At 33.2% G+C, this 21,635-nt stretch overlaps 2 protein-coding genes across 3 annotated transcripts; one reads left to right on the top strand and one right to left on the bottom strand.

Annotated features, from left to right (window-relative positions):
* The first annotated feature begins 867 nt into the window (after positions 1–867).
* On the top strand, positions 868–8,402 carry santa-maria (scavenger receptor acting in neural tissue and majority of rhodopsin is absent). Its single transcript, XM_017164183.2, has 5 exons — positions 868–1,131; positions 5,233–5,399; positions 5,860–6,165; positions 6,230–6,749; positions 7,394–8,402. Exons 2-5 carry the CDS (start codon positions 5,259–5,261, stop codon positions 8,098–8,100), a joined length of 1,674 nt encoding a protein of 557 aa, XP_017019672.1. The 5' UTR covers positions 868–1,131; positions 5,233–5,258; the 3' UTR covers positions 8,101–8,402.
* Positions 8,403–9,120: 718 nt separating this feature from the next.
* LOC108072867 (alpha-tocopherol transfer protein-like) lies at positions 9,121–21,126 on the bottom strand. 2 transcript variants are annotated; one of them, XM_017164185.3, is made up of 8 exons: positions 20,786–21,126; positions 10,790–11,062; positions 10,629–10,720; positions 10,199–10,352; positions 10,012–10,137; positions 9,762–9,940; positions 9,549–9,699; positions 9,121–9,481 (listed from the first exon to the last, which is right to left on the bottom strand). In XM_017164185.3, exons 2-8 carry the CDS (start codon positions 10,974–10,976, stop codon positions 9,435–9,437), a joined length of 936 nt encoding a protein of 311 aa, XP_017019674.1. In that variant the 5' UTR covers positions 10,977–11,062; positions 20,786–21,126; the 3' UTR covers positions 9,121–9,434. The 2 variants fall into 2 exon arrangements, with proteins under 2 accessions (XP_017019674.1, XP_017019675.1); XM_017164186.3 differs by lacking the exon at positions 20,786–21,126 and adding an exon at positions 15,064–15,167.
* Positions 21,127–21,635: the final 509 nt, after the last annotated feature.

Here is a 21,635-nt window from a genome sequence, read left to right as displayed (position 1 = left end):
GATTTTATATAGTTTAATTTAAAATTCAATGGCAAAACTATGGCAGTCGAAGCGCAAATTAACTCACACACACACACACACGCAGGCAGACATAAGCACGACTTTCGCGCTCTTCTCAAGCCCATTTTCATTCTTACACCTAGAGAAATGGGGAGTTATAAGGAAATTTTTAAGGCTTTATATACAAAAAAAGTGTTTTAATGAATTTGGAGGTTTTGAATATTAAAATTTATATGTTATTACATTAAATAATAAATAACTTGCATTTTAATAATTATTAAAGATTGAAAAAAAAATACTGTAAAAAAAACATCCAAATTTGGAACAAAAATACACCAAGTACTCTTTTCCAATTAAAATTTTATTTTATAAATTTATGAATTCTAGAAATAAAATATAATTAACAAGTTTTAATTTTATGTGTGTAGTTTCAAAATATATTATTTAACTAAACATTAATTTAATATTTTTAAATAAAAAAAAAATTATTTTTATTTTCCAAAATCAATTCTTTAACTAAACATTAAATTATATATTTTTAAATTTCAAAAAAAAATAATTTTTTTTTTTCAAAATAAATTCTTTAACTAAACATTAACATACATTTTTAAATTTGTAAGAAAAATATTTTTGCCATATATTTATATTTCTAGTTCTATTTTTTCCAAGTGCACTTCCATGTGCCGCACTTGACTGCCATTCATGAGCCGCCGTCAAGTAAGAGGAACAAACGGTGACCGCTCCGCTCTACTCTGCTCCGCCGCCACCTACCGCTCCCCAGTCTCTCTCCAAACGCCACTGCCGCTGGCGCCGACTGTGCTGCTCCGCGGCACTCAAGCGGATAGAGGGTCCGTTCGCCGAGAGTCCGCCGCACAGTCGATGTCGCGTCGCCGGGCTTAACGGTGCCATTGTACGGAATTTATACGGACCTTCACACGCATTTTCCCCGCGCACAGTTTTCCGGTCTCTCGAAGACACAAAAAAATATATAATAATCCTCCACGTGCTCAAGCGTTGTGTCCACAAACGTCCTTATCGAATTTCAATTTCCTTGCCAGGATACGGGATAACCGATAAAAATATTGGAAATAGAAAACTGTGATTTGTTTCTATTTAGCAAATAAAAATCAAGTGAGTGCTCAGCCAGGAAGCGAGAAAAAACATACAGGAGATATAAAGAAAAGACCCAACAGGAATGCAAATGCCTTGCTAACCCATATCGTAGTATTCTTTCCCTTTTAACGAATTAACCGATGGCTCAATTTGGTTTAATCGCCGACGGACTTATTAAGATTACAGGCCATTAAATGAAATCAACTCGACAAGAAAGAAAAACAGTCGCCAGACATAAGTACCCAAACCTATAGTATACACTCTCATTGTGTTTATTTATATTTGCCTTGTTTGGGGGAGAGAAAATAAAAGCCACGGCATGCAAAACAAAAGGGCTGCCAGACACAACCTGTTGATGTTTTTTGATAAATATTCTAAATATTTAAAATATATTCTACACTCCAACGGCTTATGAACAAAGTGCGCATACGACCCGTGAGCCGGGTCAAGTTCAAGCTTATTGATTGCAAAGGCACTTGCTTTAATATTTCCTTTAATTATATTAAAATGTGATTCTTATGTAAAGGGAAATTGGAAATCCCTTTTCCCTTTGAATCGTTCACGGAATATAGCTGCTGAAAATCGGGTTACGCATACGACCTGTTGACCATTTAAAGTTCAAGTCAATTGAATGTTAATTTGTGTTTGCTAATTGTAGTTGCGTGTGCTCTTCTCAGTAAAGAAAAACTATTAAAAAACTTAAAGTTTATTAAGGAATTTGAACTTTTGATTAAAAAACAACTATAAACAAAGAAACTCGAGATTTTTGCTTATCAATTGCTATTGCGTGTGCTTCTAAATAAATGAAATTTATTAAAAAAATTAATTAATTCATTTAATAACATAAATATTTAACAATGTTTGCTTTGCTAAAGCCACAAAACATCTGTGCTTTTATATTCTACATATTTTTCCCTTAACAACAAATTATGTATACGACCCATTGGCTGCCTTAAGTTCAAGTCATTGAGCTGTAGGTTTCTCAGGCTTTATTTAAACAATGTAAAATAGTACATACATTTTGTATTTTCTTTTGTGTAAATTGCAAAACAAAGCTCCCCCAGAACTAAAGAAGTTACTCAGCACCTGATTTATTGTTTGTTTACGAACCTTTTAGTTAATAAAAGCAAAATACTCAATGGAAACAGCTGTAAAACAACAAATTACTCATACGATCCGTTAGAATGCAGTTCCAGTTTATCGAATTAATTGCATTAGTTGCATGCATATTTAAACAACGATACCTTAATAGGTCTAAGCTGTCGTCAGTTAATTATATTTTTCCACACTTAATTCAGTTAGAATTTTTAGAGTGAGTCAGCTGTAAGCGAGGGATGACTGATTGATGAATTACTACCAATGGTTCCACTCCATTTGAACTAATTCTGTAATTGGCATTGCGTGTGTCTTTTAAAATACCAAATTTATTTTCGAATTTGCACGCCCATTGGGACAAAACACTGTGTTTGAAAATGAACCCAAACCAATAATTTATTTATAGTTTTTTCTATTTTTTTTTTCGACGCGAGTATTTCCGCCGTTGAAGGTTGCGAGAATTGCATGGGGAGGATAGCTCATTATCAAAGAACTCGTTCAAACAAAATGCAAGTTCTCTTTTTACAGAAACTGCGACGAATCTGCGATTTGTGGTGGCGTCTCAATGCCAGAGTTTGTGGTCAAGTGTCAGGTATTGGGAAATGGCAATAAAATCTAAAAACAAAGGTGTTATGAGATGAGAATTCCGAGTATTAGATTTCAAACACAGATAGCTCTAACTATAGCGGATGATCTTTCAGTTAATCATGAATAACTACCTACTTCCTCTCCCAACAAGCACTTAATTTTCAGCTTACTTGCACTTTTTATCTTTATTCCACACTTTCACTGTGCTTTTTATTAACGAGTTCAGTGTTCCTTCTGCATTTGCATAGAATATTCTTAAAGCGTTCAGTGCTTTCAATGCTTTCAGGCAAAATGTTAATAAGAAAGATCAACAGACTCGCCTGGAAGACAGACCCACTTGCCTGCTAAATTTAATAATGAATGAAAATATCTCGGTCTGCCGGAAATTTTTTAATACTTAATTGAAAGCAATTATTATTCAGTGATGGCATGAATCTCTCTTGTGCTGCTCTTGATCTAATTGAATCAGCTTAGAAATGCGGGGGATGAACTCTACGATATGCACCTGTGTGTTCAATGTCCACTCCAATTAAAACTCACTCTGGCCACAATTGTCAAGACAATAAAAAGGCGCCGACAAATGCCCAACGACGACGACGACAGTCATTCATCATTCAAAAGACATAATCATATCAATTTACCCGACACAAGGACTGAGCTGACACGCTCCCGAATCAGCATTATATATAATGGTGATATACATATATATATAGAATCGTATTCGTATTCATGTGCAATAACGGAAAGTGTCAAAGACCCAACCATAGCTCACAGCGGGGTCAATTGATAGACTCAATTATGACGATATATCGCAGAGATGTGATGAGAGCTTCTTGGGTACTTTTGTACCCTTATTTATATCTCGAAATTTATACATTTTTATGCAGATATGCTGATGTATACATAGGAGGTGTTGGGAACTCTGTGCAGATCGTTTGTATAATTGTCTGGCGATGGATTTTTTGATAAGCGATAAGTGCAGTGCAGTTCAATTTCCTCAATTATCTACGATGTCTTCCTCATGGGTCTGTTTACCTAGAGGCTCAGCGGTTCAGCTTATCGGTGTACAGGGGAGATTAGCAAAGAGGGATTTGGTTTAAATATATTAAAAATATAAGCTACAATTAATTATTATTCATTTAAGATAAAGATAGCTTGAGAAATCAACTACTAAACCTAAACTATATATCTTTAAAATATGTTCTTAAATGATTTTGTGGAGTTTTTATACTTTAATGAATTTATTGAAGAATATTTCGTTGTTTATCCTTTCTTAATTCTCTGCCACATTTTACTTTGATCTTAAATTTTCTCAGAAATTAAACTCGTAATTAGTTACACCAACTAAGATAGTACAGAAAATCTATTTTTCAAGTCACGTGTTCATTGTTTTCTTACTGATCTTATAATAAATCGTCCTAAATACTTTTCCTATATATGGTAATTATATAGCTTCCGTTTACAACATGTGAAAGCATTATTCAATTGCAAATTGAAGACCCACTCACGACTATCATAACTAATTAAAAAAAAAAAAACACCAACTCAGTGAGTGTCATGGGAATTGTTGTAATTATCACCACTGAAATGGGATCCGATTATATATTTATTTGTTTTATATGTATATATGTATATGACGCGCTTAGAAGCGCATTATTCTCGCACTCTACATCGGTGTAAACAGCAATTTAGAGTCACGCTTTGCTTAAATTGATTCAATTATATTGATAAAAATAGAAGGTAAAGGGAATTTGTCATCCAAGTAACGTGACTGCACTTTTGTGCATTCTATATTTCTTATTATCTTTTGATTCATTGTTGGACACTTTCTTTGTTCTCGTTACTTGAATATAATTTTTAATATATAACATTTTATACATGTATATGTTTGTAAATAAATAACTAAGAGGTGATTTTACATATTTAAATTGTTTCTTGCTTAAGAGCCCCAAAAGTAGGCTACAATTTCGAGGGTTAAGTTTATTTTTTAATTAAGAAAACTGCTCAATATATAAATAAATTAAAAATAAAATAAAATAAAATTATTTACAAAACAAAAAGTGTGCTTAATAAATTTAATAGAATTTTTTTATTACAATCTAATAAATTTTATTTATATATTTACCATGATAACCTTCATAAAGTTACTTATTTCTCATTAACAATTAAAACATTTACAAATATTATAAAAAATACAAATAACAATAAATAAATCCAACACCAACTTATTAAATCCCCCAGCTCAAAGACCCACCCTATCATAGATAATAAAATAATATGCAGCCTGCTGCTGTTTGTCACTGAACTGTAGTATTTCTGGCATACTCTAAACAATATCCATATCGTGTATTCTATTTTTTTTATCCGCCAATTCTATATTAGTCACTAAACTTGTCCATGTGTGTGCTGTTATTATTAACTTGCATATCATTACAGAGACCATTACACACAGCGTGTGAGCCATGCCAACGCAAAACAGCGCCATGTGGGGCCAAAAGAGCAATCGCAAGTTAATTACCAGCATTTTTGGCTTCTGCCTGGGACTATTTGGCATATTGTGCGGAATGTTCTGGGTGGATTTCTTCAATTGGATAATGCAAAAGGTAATTTTACTATTTCAGGGTTTTATTAACAGAATTTACAAATTGTAGAATTGTATTTACAATTAAAGGATCAATGAGAATAAATGTTACTTATAAATTTCCAAGCTAATCAGGGGCCTAGAAAATACCTTCATTAATTTCTCTTTCTTAAATCTATTGATTGAAGCCTAAAGTATTTTTCTAAATATTTATTAAAGCCAAAAAAGTAACCCCACCAGAACTTCTTTAATTTTAATTCCATCAATTTTCGTTCATATCCATCACAATCTAGTCCACGTTCAAGATCATCTTCAGGTTCAGCCATATGTTTAGTCCACTTTTCAGATGAAACAGCTGCATTCGATTAGCGGGTAGTCAAAAGGAAAAGCAGCCGCCTCAATTGGTGCCAGTCAGAGATCGAGTTTTCCTCGTTGAGATTTTTAAATTAATTCCAATTGTCATCTCTCTATTCTTTTGGCAGGAAATGGCTCTAGCACCCGACACACGTGTCTATGACAACTGGAAGAGTCCCCCATTGGACCTAAGTCTGGACATATATCTCTACAACTGGACGAATCCCGAGGATTATGGCAACTTTTCCACCAAGCCTATTATGCAGCAGGTTGGTCCTTATCGATTTACCGAGCGACCTGACAAGGTGGACATTGCCTGGCATCCGGAAAATGCCTCAGTAAGCTATCGCCGGCTTAGCTATTTCTACTTTGATGAAGAGGGCAGCAATGGAAGCTTGGACGATGAGATAATAACCCTCAATGCGGTGGCTTTGGTTAGTTTACACTCCCTTAATTAATTTGAACTTGATTGTAATAATAATATTAAATTATTTTCAGTCTGCAGCTGCCACGGCCAAGCACTGGTCGACAGGGAAGCGCGCCATGGTCGATGTGGGTCTCAGGATGTATGGCGCCGAGATGTCCGTCCAGAAGACAGTTGACGAACTTTTGTTTACCGGTTATAGCGATTCTATGATTGATGTGGCCATGGCCATGCCCATTTTTGGGGATGATGTAAAGGTGCCCTTCGACAAGTTTGGCTGGTTTTATACGCGAAATGGAAGTGCAGATCTCACGGGTGTTTTTAATGTCTTCACCGGCGCCGATCAACTGGCCAAATTGGGCCAAATGAGCTCTTGGAATTATGTCAATCACACTGGCTTCTTTTCCTCGTACTGCGGCATGACCAATGGCTCCGCCGGAGAGTTCCAGCCACAGCATTTGAGACCAGGCGACAGTGTGGGACTCTTTACGCCGGACATGTGTAGGACGATACCCTTGGATTATGTGGAAACGGTGGAAATTGAAGGTCTGGAGGGGCTTAAGTTCTCTGGGGGACCACGTTCCGTGGATAATGGTGAGTGAAGATGGTAATTTATTAAGAAATTTTATAGTGAATCATCTAGGAATGCTTCATAAATTAGTGCATACTCTTTTCACCCTTCTAATTGCTTTAAAACCCTTAATAATATTTTGAGACAGTTCTGTTTAACTGAAAGTTGGTTGACATAGGTCGGAATGTAAAGCCTTTTAATCGTTTGTAATTAAATCTAAAGCTGAATCGTCAAGTTGTTGATGACGCAGTTCTGCTAAACATTTGGTAAACAGATTTAATTGCTAATTGAAAGGGCAATTAAGGAATTAGCTGGTTGATTAAATACATTATAAAAACGATATGTTAAGAGTAGTAAAGTGTAAACAAGTTTAAAACCTACGTACTTCTTGCTATAATCTCAGAAGCTGTAAGATTTTTTTAATTTTATTTAAGGAATCTTGATACGAATCTATTGATTAACTATTTATATAATCAAAAAATATACCATGATTAGAATGGGGATGTTTCAAAGGGAAAAATTCAACACTATACATCGACTAAAATATAAGAAATATAATAAAATATTGCACTTATCATTAAACTATCCTTACATAATTTTAAATTAATCTTTAAAGTAAACTTTTAAAATTCCTAAATTTTCAATTATTTACAATACTTTCCTGCAGGCACTCAATATCCCGAAAACCTATGCTATTGTGGCGGCGAATGCGTTCCCTCGGGCGTAATGAACATCAGTTCATGCCGCTTCGGATCACCCGTCTTCATGTCCTATCCGCACTTCTACAACGCCGATCAATACTATATAGACCAGGTGGAGGGCATGAATCCCCAGCAGGAGGATCACGAATTCTATATGGTGGTAGAGCCCAGCACGGGAATTCCCCTGGAGGTGGCTGCCCGATTCCAGGTCAACATGCTGGTGGAGCCCATCGACGGAATCGGTCTGTACTCGGACATTCCCAAGATATTCTTTCCGCTCATCTGGTTCGAGCAAAAGGTGAGAATCACCCCGGAAATGGCCGATCAGCTGAAGGTACTCCCAATTGTCCTGATGTCGGGCCAGATATTTGCCGGCATTTGTCTGGCCGCCGGACTGATTCTGCTCTGCTGGGCCCCAGTGATGCACCTAATGTCCTGGTGCCGGGGCAATCGTTACGAGCTGAAGACCCAGGGCAAGAGCAATGGCCAGTTCAAGAGTCGCTCCCAGTTCTCCAGTGCCGAAGAACTCAAGGCCAAGGCCTCCGCCGCCAAGGGTTCACCGGACAGCTCTCCGCTCCTCGAAAAAGCAAAGAAGCCGGTCATCATTAAGTCGCAGACTGGCGAGAGCGTGGCCACTGCGTCCACAGCAATCAGCGATAATAGACAGGATTAAATGATGGATAATCTCTGGGAATAGATCATCCCAGCCGTCATCTATCTAGCTAGTTAAGCCGTCCTAGTGCTTTAGTCTTAGTAACTAGTTTAGTGACACTCCAAAAACAAAGCATCCAACGAAATTCCAACCATTCCCCGTGCCTATGCCAAAGATTAGATAGCCCCGAAGTCCATCTTCGTTTAGCTAACGAATACTCTTTTTACATTCCCTAGTTGTTAAAAAAAAATGTTTTGTATTTAAAATGTGTTTTCATGACGAATTCATGACGGATTGTGTCGAATTAAATATTTTATATAAAATTTATGGATTTTCTTATGTGGGAGTAAGACTAAAAAATCGGATTGATCGGGGTTGATTAAGAAAATATATATTTTAAAAACAAAGATCCTTTGAGACACAAGTAACTGACTTCAATAGTGTAGAGAAGGTTGCCGATAATATCGATATATCAATACTGTTTTGATATAAATCGATATTTTATTGTAGCAATATAAGTACGATATATCTATAATCAAAATATCAGACCAATTTCCTTGTGCAACAAAGATCCTTTGGGACTCAGGTTACACTTCAATAGTGTGAAGAAAATTGGGTGGTCTAAAATATCGATATAACAATACCGTATTGATATTAATCGCTATTTGATTGTGGCGATAAACGTACGATAAATCTATACCATATACAAAATATAAGACCAATTTCCTTGTGCAACAGAAGAGTATCAACTTGGTTTAAACTACATTGTTGGATATATATATAAAGTTTATAAAATAGTTGTAAACTTTACCGCCAAACTCGATATTTTTCGATATTTAAAATTTCGATACAGCATCATATTGAGCGCAATACTTTTATCGACTTGAATCGAACTTTTCCTCTAGATATTTTTTAGCTAATCTATGGTAAGTGTCCGATATAATTAAATAAAAACAATTTTCATTTCTATGAATAAGTGTCATAAGTGTCATTCATAATCTATGGTAAGTGTCCGATATAATTAAATAAAAACAATTTTTATTTCTTTTTTAAGATATCTTTACATTTCTTTATTATTTCAATAACAATTATAGAAAATATATAGTAAAAATATAGTATCAAATTTAATGCTTAGAAAACCCCTAATCAAAATCTTAACTTTGATCATGAATTTGCCAATTTGTGTTTTTAACATTTAACAGTTGCTTAAATTTAAAGGCAAAGAGACTAAGACTTAAATTACGACAATATTTGCAATATCACAAATGACCCAACTTAAGTGACTAAAATACGAATCGAATAGGGAAAGGACTTGGGCTTAAATTTGGATTTGAGGGATGGTTATTACACAGTATTTACTTCTTCATTTTATAGCCCTCTGTGTAGCCATAGCTGTCAGCCACTGAAAAAGCAAAAATAAAATAAATTAGTTAAGAAATTAAGTTTAAAAAATCTATAAAATATCGTACTTTCATAGTCCTTGGAATAGCATTCAAAGAATTCGCCAAGAACTTTGCCAGGCGGCAGTTCCCAGGTGGCAGAACCACCATATTTGGGCGGCAAGGCACTGGCCTCAATGTGAGAGATCAGGGACTTGAAGTCCTTTCCATGGAAGAAGATCTAAACAATAGAAATTATTAATAAATAAAATATATATCTTTCAATCTTTACAAGTAACTTACCCTCTTGCGCAGCTTTTCACGAATGAATGGCTTGAATATGGCAAAGAGCATATTGAATATATACGAGTTATTCACAATGTGAACCGCCTTCAGACGCATGCATATGCATTCCTGAATATAATCCAGCAGCATGGCGGCAAATGACGGTGTAAATTGTGTAATGTGGCTTAGTGGCAGACCTGCAAGATAATATTAAGCCAGCTCCATAAACATTTATGAACGTTGTATAATTCTTTTTCAAGACAATTACCCTCCATATCGATGATAACCACAGCTCCGCAGATTTGTGAATAAGGTTCAACCATGGAACCCAAGACGGTAAGCTGAATGCCACGGAATAGGTCCACCAAGGGCACCTGGGAAGGCTTCCATTTTTCTAGAATAATTGAACAATTAGGATTTATATTTTTTAGGTTAATAATAAAGCCTGTACTTACTGCCTGCTTCCAGCACCAAAAGTCGGCGACCATGTTGATCTCTTTGGGGCAGCAAATTAAGAATATTTGCCTCGAAAACATTACGCAATTTGCCGGGAATTATATTCTCGCAAGCAATTCCGTACTTGAGCTTCATGTGATAAAAGTTCTTGAGCTGAAAGTATAAATTATTAGGGGTTAAATTAGTAATTAAGAAATTTTTAGAACTTTGCACATTAAAAAGAGGATTCATAAATTTTTCCACAATTTTAAAAATATTTGTACATGTCACAAAGTTCACACATTCGTTACTACAATTTTACATTGCATATTTAGAATAAGATAAAAATATTTAAATATTTTAAAAATATAATCCATTTGTTTTCCATTTTCTTATTTTTCTAAAATTAATATCAAAGACACTTCAACCTTTTTCACCATCAAAACTCACCCTTTTCAAGGCACTCTCTGGATAATAATGGCAAGGACGCAGGAACATCATCATGTACTCATCATCCAGCGGCAGGTTAAGATACTTTTCATCTATAAAAATAATTATAATGTATATATTTATTTATAATTCCATTACTCTAATTAAACCCATTCACTCACTTTGAATAAGTTCCCTGAGCTCCTTGATCGCCTGCTCTTTAACGCCGGGCACCTCACGCAGCTCGTCCTGTGCCTTCTTTAGAGCCCACTCTGGTGCCTGATCCTTGTCCATGCGGATCTGCGCCGAGCCCAGATCGATGTAGGGCACCTTCTGCTCATCGTAGCTAATGCAATCCGCCTTGCCCATACTGATTATAGTTCTATCTGTGATCTCTGTATCTGCTAATCGTTCTGCAATCCGTGTGATCTCCGCTAGATGTTCACCGGCTCAAGCTGCAAACGAGAATAAAATTGTTTAGCTCTCGACTCGAACATTTTGAGTGGTTTGGCAAGCGTTTCCTCAAAGCGATTGGCACAACTGGGTTACTTCCGCAGCTTTGGCCGAAAGCAAGAGCCAAAGCAAAAGCGGCAACAGTTCAATGCCTTGCTTGGTCCAATGGAAACTGTCCAAAGTATATATAAATTTATATATATAGATGCTACACCCGACAAAAAAATATTGACTTAGAATGAAGGTCAAATTTATCTTATTTCCTATCCAAATCTATGATCTTTTTAAAGTCTTTAAAATATATATATCAGTATGATCTTTTTGGGGTTGAAATTAGAAATTATTAGGCATTGAAACAAGAAGTATTTGGAATTTAAATTAAACATTAAAATGCTGAAAGATATTACTTTTAAATTAATAATAAATTTAGAGAAATTTTAGTTATTTTTTATTTCAAATCAAAGATATTATTATAACTAATAAATCAAATTTCTTGTCGTGTGTAGACTTTATGACTCAATGCTGATCTTCATTAGCAAAAGTCACCGCAAAATTGCCACAACGGAAGAGAAGAAGCCGCCTGACAAACAGGTAAACTTATATATATATGTAGATTTTATACTCGTAGATAGACTGTTAGATAGCATAGACAATAGTGCCCAAAACTGGTCGCACAACGTGCGTTCGATGGCTAAAAGTTGATGGTTGTAGAAGTGGATGTGAGTGTGGATACCCTCACTGCAAAAGGTTAGTGCAATTCGGTCAAGGGGCTTGAACACTTCTCAGGTCATTAGTCAAAACCATCAGAACGAGTGTGTTGGGGTCAGGGTACTTATATATACTTAAAAATATTTTTAATTTAATAATTTTATTCAAAACGAGAGACAAGAAGGCGAAGAATCTTTATGAGGTTATAACTATAAAATATTGTTAAAAGTGAATAGAGAACATATAAGATAAATATTAGATTAAAAGCTTACAAAAATCCATTTTAAATAAAAATTAAAGTTAAAAAAAAAGAAAAAATGTATGTTAAAAAATTAAAATAAAAAATATATGCTTTTACGTGTCGGTATATATTTATGTCATTATTACTTGTGTATTTTTTAACAATTAAATATGAAAATAATTTTTTTTTAATTCAAAAAAACCTTCTAAGAACATTTAATAAAAAAAAAATATTTTAATAATTTTCTCATGACATTTAATAATATAAAAGAATATTTTAATAATTTTCGATATTTCCAGCATCGATATAAATAAGTTTGACGATATTTTCTGATATGTCACGGATATTTTTGTCGATATCTCAAAACCGATACTTAAAGCTGTGCTCGTAAAATTTAAATATTGGCTAAATCATATTTTCTTATTATTAATATTTAACTTAAAAAGCACCTGGTCTTAAAATTTTAATTCAAAAATGGCAAAAATACCCTAGAAAATTTACCCATACAATTGTTAATAAGAAATTCTTTAACAACACCTGTTAATACTATTAATTATTGAACAAAACAAATTATTTTTTAATAATATTTTGTTTTCCTATATTTGTAAGGGTCTCTCTTATTCAGTATGTCACTTTCATACACTTCCTGTCTATTTTATTTTAGTTTTTAGTTTTTTTTTTTGTCTGCCTAAGCCGAAACGTGCGCCGCCCCTTTGGCTCGCAGACGACTTGGCAACACCTTGGCTAGCAAAACAAAATCGAAAAATCATAATAAAAAAGAAACCAAAAATTTTTATAAAAAAAACCGCTCGATGACGTAGCAAACTGTGAGCCGGGCGGTGATCTATGCCCTGTCATGAAGGACTTGACAATGGCAATAAAAGCAAAAAATCGAGATTGAGAAGTTACAGAATCTGGTTGAACTAGCCGCTGGAGTAGAGTACATGTCGCTGACCATTAAATCTGATTTACGGCTGCTCTTATGATCCAAAGCAATTAGTAAGTTTTTTTTTTTGTGTGTAAAAAGTTTTTACTAAAAACCACTATCAAAGTTTTTTCGTCGCGAATGAAGGTAAAAGTCAAGGCCAAGAGCAGAGATTGGTGGATAAATTAAATTGGAGCCGAAAGAAAAACGTTGGTCATTTCTGTTTTGTCATTCTGGCCACGGCAGTGGCTTTTTGTTGAGACTTTATGATTTTTCGTTGACTTCCAGAAATTTCGTCAATGAATGCCTCATATTTACTTTGGGCTTTTTGTGCTTTGCTGTGGAGTTCAACAGCCCATTAAGTTATGCGCATACTAATTTCTTGGTCAATCTTCTCTTTGGCTGTTGTAAAATCCAATTAAATAATACTACAACGAAGTAGTGACGGAAGATTTGGGTGTGACATGCGAAAAACTAGGCGTAATCTTAGTTTTGAGACAGTTTCTCTCGACACAGGTTTCCTGAGTCACGTAATGGCCAATTACCTGCATGCAAAATGTCAAGTAAATTGCTCTAAAAAAAGGGTTAATATCAAGTTGTAATGCGCAAAAAATACTTAGATAAAAAGATCATCAACTTAAGCAATTTAGTTAAGGCTTTTCCTCCATTTCAGTTAATTTGTTTGTCACAGACACTCCTAAGAATATAGTTGACATAACACATTGTTTTCTGTTTAGTTTTTAGTATTAAATAGGTGTTAATTACCAGGAACTGATCTTTGATCAGCAAGTTTAAATTATTCTCTTGGTGCTTCTCCACTTAATATCGTATTTAATTTAAGTCACTCTGAGAACGTAGCGAACTCACGGTGACTCAGCATTCATCGAATCAGGTTATTGTCTTTATACAAGTTTTTTATATAGGTTAACCTTGAAGAGGACTTTAAGTTAAATGCAGTTTGCGATTCCTTTTGAATGAACTTGAACTTTTTTAAACGAGTTTAATTGTTGAAATATTTCCACTGAAAGCGAAAGGGAAGAGGGCTAAATATTCTTGCTATTTATGGAAGGAAAATTTACAAGAATCGGGTTTTTTAATGTTGAAAGTTTATTGTACTATCAAAACCTTACAACTTATATAAAAAGGAAAAAAAAGAAAATTAAATAAACAATTTGATTTATTTTAAAAATACTTATATATATTTACATTTAATATTTAAAATTAATATTTTCATATTTAATCTAAGCCAAAGTCGGGACTTTTTATAAATATTTCATTGGATAGGTATACATATATATCGAGAGGAAAATTTGGATTCATCGGAGAAATATCGACCTAAAACCACATCGATAATTTCCGATATTTTTTAAAGGTATGGAATTTGTTATCGAATCTTTATTTATCGAAATAAATTTTAAAAATTGTTTTAAAATTATTTCTCCCTTTTACCGGATACATTTCTTCCGACATATTTCACAGAATATCAATTTATTGAACATTTGTATATCGCTACGCTTAATTGTCTACATTAAAATATCGACTTAGATCGATATATCAAAATATTGGTATTATATCGGAAAATTAACACTTATTTTAAAGCTTTTAGTGATTCTTATAATTGTTTACCTTAATAAAAAAAAGGCTTTGCCTAAGGAGTATCTCACAGTCTATCATCTTACTTGTTTCTACCAGTGAGATCATAAAATTTCCATAATTGGGAAAGTCTTAAGACCTTTGAACAACTACTATTCAATTACCAATATTTTTTTGCAATATTAGCTTGCAAACTTTAGTCAGCCAATTGTTTATTTGGTCAAATTCCGCCGATGACTGTTTGTATTTACATGTTAACGGAAAATTTGTAGTTGCACAATTTCAATTAAAATCAGAAACACCTTAACAAGTATTCAATCAATAAGCCAGAGTTTAAAAGCTCGATTGTAAGCCCTGTTTACTTTTTTATGACCCCAACAAAGTACTGAGATGCCAATCTGCCGGATGTTGTGTTTCAGGCAGATTCAGAAAACTTTCAGGTGCCGATCAAAGTCCTGACGTAAGCAGATAATTACCTACTATATCCAGAGATACATCCATTAATAGCTGGTATTATGTGGCGCAACTTCACCTACCTCAATAATTGTATTGTGCTCGTATTTCACTGAATTCCGCTGAACTTTTGTGGCCTTTTGCTTGTTTCAACTGAATTGAAATGGAGCTGAGCTGCCTTTTGTATCCGGAAATTGTGGACCCATGAAGCGAAGTGCAATTAGTCGGCTACATATATATATTTAGCTATCAATCTGAGGGCGAGTCGGGAGAAGCTGATAACTGGTATCGGCAAACAAAAGCGTAGAGAACAAAGGAACTGGCTTCAAAATTCAGTCTTCGAAAGTCTAATCGGGTTAAGTCCAGCCATAACATGCTATTATTGTATATAGATTAGCCTACACTACACAGATATAATCCCGAAAACAAACTGCTGCTGTCTAATCAATTCCAAGTTAACTACACAAAAAAAAGGAATAAAAATAAAGCGATACAAAGCGAACATTAAATGAAATGCACTTAGAAATAAAGCCAACATGATATGCATAAATAAACAAGTCATATGAAAAATGATCAATACCATCAACAAGCTCTGGCTATTAAATGCAAATTACAGTTTTTATACCCTTGCAGGGTATTATAATTTCAGTCAGAAGTTTGCAACGCAGTGAAGGAGACGTTTCCGACCCTATAAAGTATATATATTATTGATCAGCATCACCAGCCGAGTCGATCTAGCCATGTCCGTCTGTCCGTCCGTCTGTCCGTCTGTCCGTCCGTCTGTCCGTCTGTCCGTTTCTACGCAAACTAGTCCCTCAGTTTTAAAGCTATCTGAATGAAACTTTACATATAGTCTTCTATATACTCTCACTGCTATATATGTCGGAACGGGCCGGATCGGACGACTATATCATATAGCTGTCATACAAATGTTCGATAAATTTTTAGAAAAAAAATTATAACTTGGATGTTTTTTAACATTTTTGCACAATTTTTAAGACATGGCCATTATATATTACTTTTGAATTTTGGTAAAAATTTTATGAAAATCGGACCACTATATCTTATAGCTGCCATAGGAACGATAGGGAAGGTAATAGAAAAAATTATAACTTCGTTCTTTTTCAACGTATTTTCATCTACTTTGAGACATGAGCTTCTGGTATTATTTCAAAATTTTGGTATAAATTTAATGAATATCGGACGACTATATCTTATAGCTGCCATAGGAACGATAGGGAAAGCGATAGAAAAAATTATAACTTCGTTGTTTTTCAACGTATTTTCATCTACTTTGAGACATGAGCTTTTAGTATTATTTCAGAATTTTGGTAACAATATTATGAAAATCGGAGAACTATATAATATAGCTGCCATATAAGTGATCCGTAGATGTAGAGAAAATGTAAAGCTGGGAATGTATAACTGTAACTGTCAAACTGTAAACATATTAAGTATAGGTAAAATGTTATGAAACTCCGTTTAGTGTCTGTTTTCGGCATTATAATTTATAATATAAATATGAAAACCAATCTGCAAGGGTATACAAACTTCGGCGTGCCGAAGTTAGCTTCCTTTCTTGTTTCTCTTTAGTTTTGTAGCTATTTTTTGCTCTCTTTACTTTTTACAATAGATGACAAAGCAAGTCTTGGCGTAAATAAATGAAAATCGAAGCCATAAATACCCTCTGAAGTTGATTTAAAGACCTTTAATAGCTGACTTTATTGATTTAAAAATACTAAAAAGAATTAGTTCAGTTCTAAATTATTTATAAATATTTTTCATGCACCTACAAACCCGTTTAGCAAATAAATATACCCCATTTAAGTTAAACTACTTGCTGGAAAAATATGAATATGTCAAGTCACTTGTTTGAATAGCTAATTGAAACTGGAACATTTCAACAATGGACTTAGATGATCAAGCAAATATATATTTAAGGCTCGTATTTGCCCCTGACTTTTAAATGGGTCAATCCCGTATATTTATTATAAATATATGCAACATGTGCAATGTTAGCTGAGAACAAAAGTCTACGTGTTTAGAATATCAAATTTAATTTATCAAAGTCTACTTGGATTCTAGCGATGCCAAAGCAATTAGCCGGGTTAGGAGCCAATCAATGAAAGTCATTAAAAACATAAAATGCAAATTAAAAACAATTTACCTAACTGCTGGGGAAAATCCTTAATTTCCAGTTAAGGTATAAATATAAGCTTTTAACTTTCAAAATATATTATTTTGTAATAAAAGATAATAAAGATTTTTTTTAATATAAAAAACAACCTAAAAACTTTCAAAATATATATTTTATTCTATTATTTGTAATAAATAATCATAGAAAATTTTTTATATTAAAAAACAGCATTCAAGATTGTTGTTAATCAATAAATTCGATCGAGTAATTTAATCTGTTGATCCGCATAAAAAATCTATTAAAATAATGTTGCATTTATGAGTTTAATTTTTGAAAATTGCAGTCATTGAACATGTGGAAATTACGGCCATAGAAAGCCATGTACATTTCTTATTACTATTATTTTGTGTTGTTTTGCAATAAAAGCAAAGTTTCGTTGATTAAGTGAAAATGTTTGGTAGATTTATTAAGCCATTATCATTTCTTTTCGATTTACAAATTAAGATTTTTAAAGAACGTTTCATTTAATGCCGGCACTGTAATGTCAAACGTTTTTTTAATTGAACAAACAAATTAAATGCATACAAAATAGAATTTAAGTACCATTTAATTATTCTAAGGCTAATTATTATAAGCAATTAAAAATGGTGGCTTATTAAATTTAAATGTGCAAAAACAGGTTTAAGGCTATGACAAGGTAAGGTTTTAATATATATATATTGCAAAAAATAAAAAAATCTGACTGTAAATAATAATCAAAAAAAAATAATTAAATAATAAATAAATAAAATACAAAAATCTGAAATTTCTAAAACACTTTTTAAAAGCAAAATCAAATTTTATTTAAAAAATCTTTATATATTGTAGGCTTTTTTACAGAAACAAAAATGTTTTAAAAAATAAAATTAATGTATTATTTTTTTAGTTAAATATTAAAATCTATCACAAATTTAAATAAATTTTTTTAGAATCAAAAGCAATTTTTATATTATTTATTATCTTTAAAAGCTGTAGGTTTTTTTACAGCAAATATTTCTTAGAAAATTTAAATATAAATATTTCCTCATATTGCAAAGTAAATTAACTTATAAAACTCAATCTAGGACACAGCCAGGCTATAACTCATTGCACATTGCCAAAAACTGCCTCTAAACTTACACCCATACCCATTACAAACCCCCGAAATTCTTTGACTCACCCACTTAACCGGCTCGTCAGAGCAAAAAAAATATATACATAAATATAAATCGTACTCGTATCATTCTAGAGAAGCAGGAATAGCCGGTTTCAGATTTCTTTCACAATGCCAAAATCAAGCGACTCGGATCGCACAGAGCGATCGGCAGCTATAAAAATTCGCCTTCAGTTCCAAGTACAATCCAAGCCGACTTCTGCTGCTTGTGTGTGCTTCTGTTGTATTCAGAAAAAAAATATGTAAATTTCCAGATTCAATAACGGCTTTTTGTATTTTTCGCAAGTCTCTCTTTTGGGTATCCTTCGCTTGACAAAATGTTAACAATTTGGGTAAATTTTGTGCCCACACACACACTCGCTTGGCCTAAAAAAGAAGTTTAACTGGTTTTGAGTTCACTTATTTCTCGGTGACTCTTCATAGCGATCGGCAAGGTCACTTGCGACTGCTATACATCACCACATACTAAATGTATGTGGAAATAGAATTCTCAGTTGTAGGCCCAAATTAGTTACCCAAACACCGAATAGAATAGCAGATAAGTAAGCTGCGGTAAATAATTCAATTAAAATAAAAACAAAAAACTCAATTACCCAGAGCATACGTTTTCATTGCCCAGTGACTCGGCTGATTGGTGTCTGAAATATTTATGAACCACGTTCGGCGACCGTCGATCCCGTGAATCGATCGAAATTAAAATCAGACAAGGCAACTTCAGGGTGGGAATGGGACGGCTCTATGATGCCTCAATTTGCATTTCAATTGGGTGTTACATTTGCATTCATTAAAGGTAGAGGTGACAGCCGGGGAGAGCCTGATAAATGGAACAGCAAGGACAAGCCTCTTTCTAGAGCAGCAGAAAATTTTAGGTCTATGGGTTAAATAATTAACTAAGAACTGGGTTTGTAAAGAAAAATACTTTAAGAACATTTTTAAAATTAAATAACAAGAAAAAATAATATTCTTGGTAATTTTTTAATCAATTGCCAGTTAAAATTAACTAACAAATTACTAAGAATATTGTTTTATAAATATTAATATTAATTGCCAATTAATATTAACTAAGAAAATATATATTTCTGAAATTTAATGCCAATACTATTATTTTAGCATTTTTCTTACCAAGAAAAAATTAACCAAGGAACTCATAAATATAAATATAACTTCCAAATGCTTTAAAAATTTGCTTAAATAAATATCTAAAACACAGATATCTTATAAAACCCGATAAAAAAAGTATAGATTTAAATTAAACGGTCAAGAAAAAGTTAAATAGGATTTACAAATAATTTTTTAAGCTATTTTGCTATTAATTAAATGAGTAAAATATTTATTTTAATAAATTTTATTTATTTAACAATAAGAAAATCAAACATCTTTACCAAAACGTAAATTCTTAAGTCTCTTTAAAAAATTTGTATTTCATAGTATAAATTGTTTAGCAATTTTTTTAGTCACTGTTAAAATATTTTAGAGAATAAATTATTTAGAAAATGTTTAAGTCTGCTTAAAAATATTTTATAATAATTAATTTAGTAGTAATTAGTTATAAATTATTTAGAAATTTAGTCTCTTTAAACATATTTCTTGGTATAAATTTTTGGACAATTTTTTTTTAAGATTATCCAATATGAATCTTTTTTAAAAGTACTTTTAATTTAATAAAGCATTCTAACTTTCTGCCTTTTAATTTTAATTTTTAGTTAACTCACCTACAGCCCCTACAGTTCACCTCAAAAATTAAATTAAATGAGTAATTCATTTAAAATACATCATAACAACTCTTTCAAAAAACAAACAATTGTTTTACTTCATTAAAAGTCACCTGAGGTATTCAAATTTACACCTCCCTCTAACTAAGCATCCCATCTAAACGCCCTTTTAAAAATCTACACCTCACTTTTCTGTCAAAATGCAATACAAATGATAATAAACATTATTTTAGCTCATGAAAATGACTCATTTAACACACAACATGACACCCGACGAGCAAGCGCACATTTTCACACACTCGAACGAACGGCGGTTGTGAAGTAATTTCCCAGCCGCCCTCATCTGCCTCCCAGTGATTTCCACTTAACTTAACCCCGAAAGATATGATCAGCTACCGAAGATCGGTGAGTTATGGATATTATGATACCTCTTTTGGTAGGAGGTAGGAGGTAGGAGGGGTTTTCTTTCGGTTATTACGGAGGCACACGCGCTGACGAAATGCAGCTAACGTCAGCAGGCAAAAAGCAAGTGGTAATTGTTTTTATGGCCAAAAGCTAGAGCTCCGTAAGTTGCCTTGTGGCAGGTAAGTGTAAGCACGGCGGCCAGGTGGAGTCAGAAAGTGTGTCAACGTAGCTGCGCATGCGCACTGCCCAAAGGTATAAATAAAAAGTACGACAAAAATAGTAAAAAATATATATATAAATCTTCAAATACAATGCCCAAAAATCTGCTTTCTATGGAGCATAATGTAAACGCAACTTACCGCGAACACAAAAAAAATTGAAAGAAATATATACGCCTCGAACGGAGCACAGAGATATTTAATTTTTGTTGTTGTTCGTCAAAGTTAAAATAAGAGATTTCACGTTTCACTGTAGACCAACTTTTTAGCAATTGGCCAAAAACGAAGAGAGGCGGCAGGGACTTGGTTGGTGGTGGAGCGGCGGAGGAGGAGGCAAAGCAGGTGGGGTGTTTACGTTATGTTGCGGCGGCTTTTTTCAGGACGCGAAAATGTTGGCAAGGTGAGCGGAAAATGCGGCGACGTCCAATTGGCAACGCGGCTAAAACAACTCTGAGATCGAAAAACGCTCCCGAGCTCTTGTTATTAATTAACTGGCCAACTCAAGCTTGACAAAACGACAACGGCAGACGACGGAAAACAAAAATACAGAGAGCGAGATTGCCCACGAAAAGCTCTCTCCGAAGGCCTTTCACAGCACTGAATAAAGCCCAACAACTTTTATAAAATTAAAAGCATAAAGCTTTTGGACTAATAAAAGTTTCAATTATTTTATTGAGTCTAATTAAATAATTTATATATTTTTTAAATATTTAAAAAACGATCCAAAATTTCCTCAAGTAAATCTTAAATATAGTAAAGGTTTTAATATATAATTTCATTCAATTCAATATTGTATATATTTTTTAAATATATAAAAAACGATCAATAATTTACTTAACTAATTCTTAAATATATTAAAATTTTAAAAGTATATTTTATTTAAAGATAAAAATTTAAGCAAGATTTAAACAAAAAAATTATTTAAAGCTATTAATAATAGTTATACAAATTATTTTTGAACAAAAAATAGGACGAAAATTGATAAAACGCC

The sequence above is a fragment of the Drosophila kikkawai genome, chromosome 2L (assembly GCF_030179895.1).
Source record: "Drosophila kikkawai strain 14028-0561.14 chromosome 2L, DkikHiC1v2, whole genome shotgun sequence".
NCBI classification, from domain to species: Eukaryota; Metazoa; Arthropoda; class Insecta; order Diptera; family Drosophilidae; genus Drosophila; species Drosophila kikkawai.
Note: the sequence above shows the minus strand (reverse complement) of the source record. Positions and strands in the feature narration are given on the sequence as shown.